This window comes from Pseudophryne corroboree, chromosome 1 (assembly GCF_028390025.1).
Source record: "Pseudophryne corroboree isolate aPseCor3 chromosome 1, aPseCor3.hap2, whole genome shotgun sequence".
Taxonomy (NCBI): Eukaryota; Metazoa; Chordata; class Amphibia; order Anura; family Myobatrachidae; genus Pseudophryne; species Pseudophryne corroboree.
Window position 1 is genome coordinate 1,098,799,017 of NC_086444.1, and position 6,000 is coordinate 1,098,805,016.

Below are 6,000 nucleotides of genomic sequence, written 5' to 3' on the forward strand. Positions count from 1 at the left end.
CGTTCCTGGTTTGACGTCACAAACACACCCAGCGTTCGGCCAGACACTCCTCCGTTTCTCCAGCCACTCCCGCATTTTTCCCAGAAACGGTAGCGTTTTTTCGCACACACCCATAAAACGGCCAGTTTCCGCCCAGAAACACCCACTTCCTGTCAATCACATTACGATCACCAGAACGAAGAAAAAACCTCGTAATGCCGTGAGTAAAATACCTAACTGCATAGCAAATTTACTTGGCGCAGTCGCACTGCGGACATTGCGCATGCGCATTAGTGACTAATCGCTCCGTTGCGACAAAAAATAACGAGCGAACAACTCGGAATGACCCCCCATATCCAGAACCTGATAAGCATAAGTAATATTACTTTGATTTTTTTAAAATGCAGATTTTACTTTGTTGTTTTGTTTTTAAACACAAGGTTTGTTTTACATTTCAATAACTATTATATATGTATTGGTAAGGCCACAAGACTGGGTTTATATTTTGTGTTAAATACCAATGCAAGCCATCAAATATCAACTTTTCGTAAAGTCTGCCTAATGGAAGCTTGCACCTGATTACTCAGGTTGCTATGGGTGATATCGGTTGCTATGGGTTCTGCTTGCATTGCTTTGTTACATAAGCCCTCGTATGTTCAGACAGCTAAATGTCACCAAGAAAAGAAATGAGAGATAATTACAAATATTTTGTGCAATTTCAAAATAGTGAAAATGTTGTAATGTATTTATTTAAAATCACTGTATCCCACTGGTACGATAATAGGTATTTTACATTTGTAAATTGCTTAAATACTGTATGTAATAATTCTTAAAGAGAACTTGTCATCTTTTTGTACTTTATAAAGTGTGCTATGTACTACACATTTTGAAAACAACACAGCACTCCTATTTTATACTGTGCCCAGAACATAGCATGACACAGTAACTTGAGCTGTGTGTATATATCCTGACTGAGGGTTACAGTCTATTTTATGCTGGACTGTGATCATATTTCTCTATATGTCACAGCTCACAGGTCACACAACTCTCTTATGACAGAGAACGCTGTGATGTAAGCTGTCTGGGACTGAACATGACCAGACTTGCAACCGAAGTTACATCATTTACATACAGTTGCACAAATATGTTATTTTAACAGGTAAAAGGGATTATTGGATATACTGTATTTACTAAGAAATGAATTTTCAAATACCACAATTTTGCCTGCCATATTTAAAAGGGCAATAACATTAAATGCAAAATCAGGCTCATTTTGCATTCAAAATTATCGCAATTTTAAATCTGGCAGGCAAAATCTGCAAACATCGAGGGTTTCGAAAACCCACTGCTTAGTAAATATATCTCTATAAGAGAAACAGTGTTTGCATTTCATCTGCGACTCCTATATTATCTGTACATCCAACCATGCTTGAACTGCCAATATTTGTTTATATAATATACAGAACACAGATATACAATATGGTAGTTTGAGAAAGGCATGAAGTAAGCAATGCAGGACAGGGACCTGATCATGTAACCAATAAGGGAAGGGGACAGTTGTATAGGCTATGGAGAAACAAGTCAAAATGGTTATAGTGATTTAAAGAAATCATTTTAAGTTTAGATAAAAACTTTGGTGGAGTTAAAGACACTTGAGTATTTTAAAGAAGAGAATACTGTGCACAGAGCATTCAAAAAAATATGGCATGGTTTTCAAGATGAAAAGTTAAAACAAAAATCCGGCTTTCACCATACTGACAAATGCAATGTTGGTGTATGCCACGTGGAATTGATCATCGATTCTTTGAGAACAAGGAACAGATCCAGCTAATTGTCATCAACTAATGACAAATCTGGCAGCGCACCCAGAACTCATTTGTGAAAGGCGGTTATTTGTGGTGATGCAGAGATCAAGACCGCTGGACTTACGGATGTTACTTACCTACATGAGGGTGAGGAGTGTTCGCAAAAGACAGCAGGGAGTGAAAGAGCAAAACAATCTCTGCATTCATTTGGTGTATGAGGTAATACGGGAAATTAACTAAAATTAATTTCAGAGCATGAACATCAGTGGGGTCCAGACTAGCCACACAACATCAATGGTCCAGACTAGCCACACCAGCATGGAAGCCCGCGCTTTGAATATAGGATATTCCTCAAGTAACCCAGTGTGCGTCTTTTATAAACGTGTCTATCAGCAAACTGCATGCACAATTTCTATCGGTTACTGTACATTTCACCTTATCAATGCAATGATTTATAGACCGATACATCACTACACAGATGATGCTGTATGACCTCAAATCTGCCCCAAATGCTGATTGTGGGACTCTCCTGTAAACTCCTGTAGTTGGTCAGGATACAGTATTCATCATTCATACAACTTCTGCTGCTGACGTTCCACTTACAAGGAGCTGATGTCGCTGGGAACGGTCCTTGGGATCCAGGAAGAGCCGACACAGATAACGGATTCCTTGGAGCAGCTGCATGTGGATGGACACTTCACAGGTTTCTTAAGTTGAACAGCTTGCTGCATGCATCCAAACAAAATAAAAATTAGCAGGGGTTCCTTAATAAACGCCATCATCCTGACCCCCCCAGACTGAGCGTATGTGTGTGCACTGTGAAGTAGTGAGGACAGAGGCTCAGCAGGAGCTGGCTGACAGGCATTCCTTATTCTGACCGCACCATACTACACTGCATTTGCCTCCTGACATCAGCATTTCAGCTGCAGCCTAGTTTTTTTTCCCTTCCCTCCAATGAATAATTTATTAAACACTCCATTCGGTTGAGTTTAAAAATAATCCCCAAGTAGCAAAGGTTCTTACTCCGTTTCATCATGCTTGTTCCTCCTGGAACATGAGCAGAACAAATCAGGGGATGACCTTGCAAGGGCTCCGAAGAGATGTGTGTTTTGAACAAGTGTAGAGTTTTCCTGGGTGATGTGTCACACACAGAGTGACCTAGAGCTACTTAGGGACTGCTCGTGGGAAATCTTACCGTTACAAGTGGATCACATTGCAAATGTTATTTTAGTTTTGGTAGTCAGGCCAGTGAGCAGTGAGATCTTGACTGTGCAGTACTGAAAGGGTTAACAGTACAGGCTTGTGCGCTTTGTCATGGATATTAGAGATGAGCGGGTTCGGTTTCTCTGAATCCGAACCCGCCAGAACTTCATGTTTTTTTTCACGGGTCCGAGCGACTCGGATCTTCCCGCCTTGCTCGGTTAACCCGAGCGCGCCCGAACGTCATCATGACGCTGTCGGATTCTCGCGAGGCTCGGATTCTATCGCGAGACTCGGATTCTATATAAGGAGCCGCGCGTCGCCGCCATTTTCACACGTGCATTGAGATTGATAGGGAGAGGACGTGGCTGGCGTCCTCTCCGTTTAGAATTAGAATAGATTAGAGAGACACTTGATTTACTAATTTTGGGGAGCATTAGGAGTACTCAGTAGTGTACAGTGCAGAGTTTTGCTGATAGTTACCAGTGACCACCACTTTTATTTATAATCCGTTCTCTGCCTGAAAAAAGCGATACACAGCACACAGTGACTCAGTCACATACCATATCTGTGTGCACTGCTCAGGCTCAGGCCAGTGTGCTGCATCATCTATATATATTATATATCTGTCTGACTGCTCAGCTCACACAGCTTATAATTGTGGGGGAGACTGGGGAGCACTACTGCAGTGCCAGTTATAGGTTATAGCAGGAGCCAGGAGTACATAATATTATATTAAAATTAAACAGTGCACACTTTTGCTGCAGGAGTGCCACTGCCAGTGTGACTAGTGACCAGTGACCTGACCACCAGTATATAATATTAGTAGTATACTATCTCTTTATCAACCAGTCTATATTAGCAGCAGACACAGTACAGTGCGGTAGTTCACGGCTGTGGCTACCTCTGTGTCGGCACTCGGCAGCCCGTCCATAATTGTATATACCAGTGACCTAACCGTGGTTTTTTTTTCTTTCTTTATACATACATACTAGTTACGAGTATACTATCTCTTTATCAACCAGTCTATATATTAGCAGCAGACACAGTACAGTGCGGTAGTTCACGGCTGTGGCTACCTCTGTGTCGGCACTCGGCAGCCCGTCCATAATTGTATATACCACCTAACCGTGGTTTTTTTTTCTTTCTTTATACATACATACTAGTTACGAGTATACTATCTCTTTATCAACCAGTCTATATATTAGCAGCAGACACAGTACAGTGCGGTAGTTCACGGCTGTGGCTACCTCTGTGTCGGCACTCGGCAGCCCGTCCATAATTGTATATACCACCTAACCGTGGTTTTTTTTTCTTTCTTTATACATACATACTAGTTACGAGTATACTATCTCTTTATCAACCAGTCTATATATTAGCAGCAGACACAGTACAGTGCGGTAGTTCACGGCTGTGGCTACCTCTGTGTCGGCACTCGGCAGCCCGTCCATAATTGTATATACCACCTAACCGTGGTTTTTTTTTCTTTCTTTATACATACATACTAGTTACGAGTATACTATCTCTTTATCAACCAGTCTATATATTAGCAGCAGACACAGTACAGTGCGGTAGTTCACGGCTGTGGCTACCTCTGTGTCGGCACTCGGCAGCCCGTCCATAATTGTATATACCACCTAACCGTGTTTTTTTTTTCTTTCTTTATACATACATACTAGTTACGAGTATACTATCTCTTTATCAACCAGTCTATATATTAGCAGCAGACACAGTACAGTGCGGTAGTTCACGGCTGTGGCTACCTCTGTGTCGGCACTCGGCAGCCCGTCCATAATTGTATATACCACCTAACCGTGGTTTTTTTTTCTTTCTTTATACATACATACTAGTTACGAGTATACTATCTCTTTATCAACCAGTCTATATATTAGCAGCAGACACAGTACAGTGCGGTAGTTCACGGCTGTGGCTACCTCTGTGTCGGCACTCGGCAGCCCGTCCATAATTGTATATACCACCTAACCGTGGTTTTTTTTTCTTTCTTTATACATACATACTAGTTACGAGTATACTATCTCTTTATCAACCAGTCTATATATTAGCAGCAGACACAGTACAGTGCGGTAGTTCACGGCTGTGGCTACCTCTGTGTCGGCACTCGGCAGCCCGTCCATAATTGTATATACCACCTAACCGTGGTTTTTTTTTCTTTCTTTATACATACATACTAGTTACGAGTATACTATCTCTTTATCAACCAGTCTATATATTAGCAGCAGACACAGTACAGTGCGGTAGTTCACGGCTGTGGCTACCTCTGTGTCGGCACTCGGCAGCCCGTCCATAATTGTATATACCACCTAACCGTGGTTTTTTTTTCTTTCTTTATACATACATACTAGTTACGAGTATACTATCTCTTTATCAACCAGTCTATATATTAGCAGCAGACACAGTACAGTGCGGTAGTTCACGGCTGTGGCTACCTCTGTGTCGGCACTCGGCAGCCCGTCCATAATTGTATACTAGTATCCAATCCATCCATCTCCATTGTTTACCTGAGGTGCCTTTTAGTTGTGCCTATTAAAATATGGAGAACAAAAATGTTGAGGTTCCAAAATTAGGGAAAGATCAAGATCCACTTCCACCTCGTGCTGAAGCTGCTGCCACTAGTCATGGCCGAGACGATGAAATGCCAGCAACGTCGTCTGCCAAGGCCGATGCCCAATGTCATAGTACAGAGCATGTCAAATCCAAAACACCAAATATCAGTAAAAAGCCTCTTTTTTTCTTTGCGTCATGTGCTGTTTGGGGAGGGTTTTTTGGAAGGGACATCCTGCGTGACACTGCAGTGCCACTCCTAGATGGGCCCGGTGTTTGTGTCGGCCACTAGGGTCGCTTATCTTACTCACACAGCGACCTCGGTGCAAATTTTAGGACTAAAAATAATATTGTGAGGTGTGAGGTATTCAGAATAGACTGAAAATGAGTGTAAATTATGGTTTTTGAGGTTAATAATACTTTGGGATCAAAATGACCCCCAAATTCTATGATT

The 6,000-nt window shown here is 41.9% G+C and overlaps 1 protein-coding gene across 3 annotated transcripts in view; it reads right to left on the reverse strand.

Moving 5' to 3' along the window:
• The window catches only part of LGI2 (leucine rich repeat LGI family member 2), a 212,589-nt gene extending 209,686 nt beyond the window's left edge, over window positions 1–2,903 (reverse strand). The window contains exons 1-2 of one of the 3 annotated variants that reach the window (XM_063921901.1): window positions 2,808–2,903; window positions 2,388–2,509 (exon numbers count right to left, since the gene is read on the reverse strand). Coding sequence is in view for 2 of the 3 variants with exons in the window: in XM_063921884.1 (XP_063777954.1) it covers window positions 2,388–2,566 (179 nt within the window). In the remaining variant the exon portion in view is untranslated. Of the gene's footprint in view, window positions 1–2,387; window positions 2,756–2,807 lie in introns of those variants that run through there. The other 2 variants (XM_063921884.1, XM_063921893.1) reach the window with 2 other exon arrangements.
• Window positions 2,904–6,000: the final 3,097 nt, after the last annotated feature.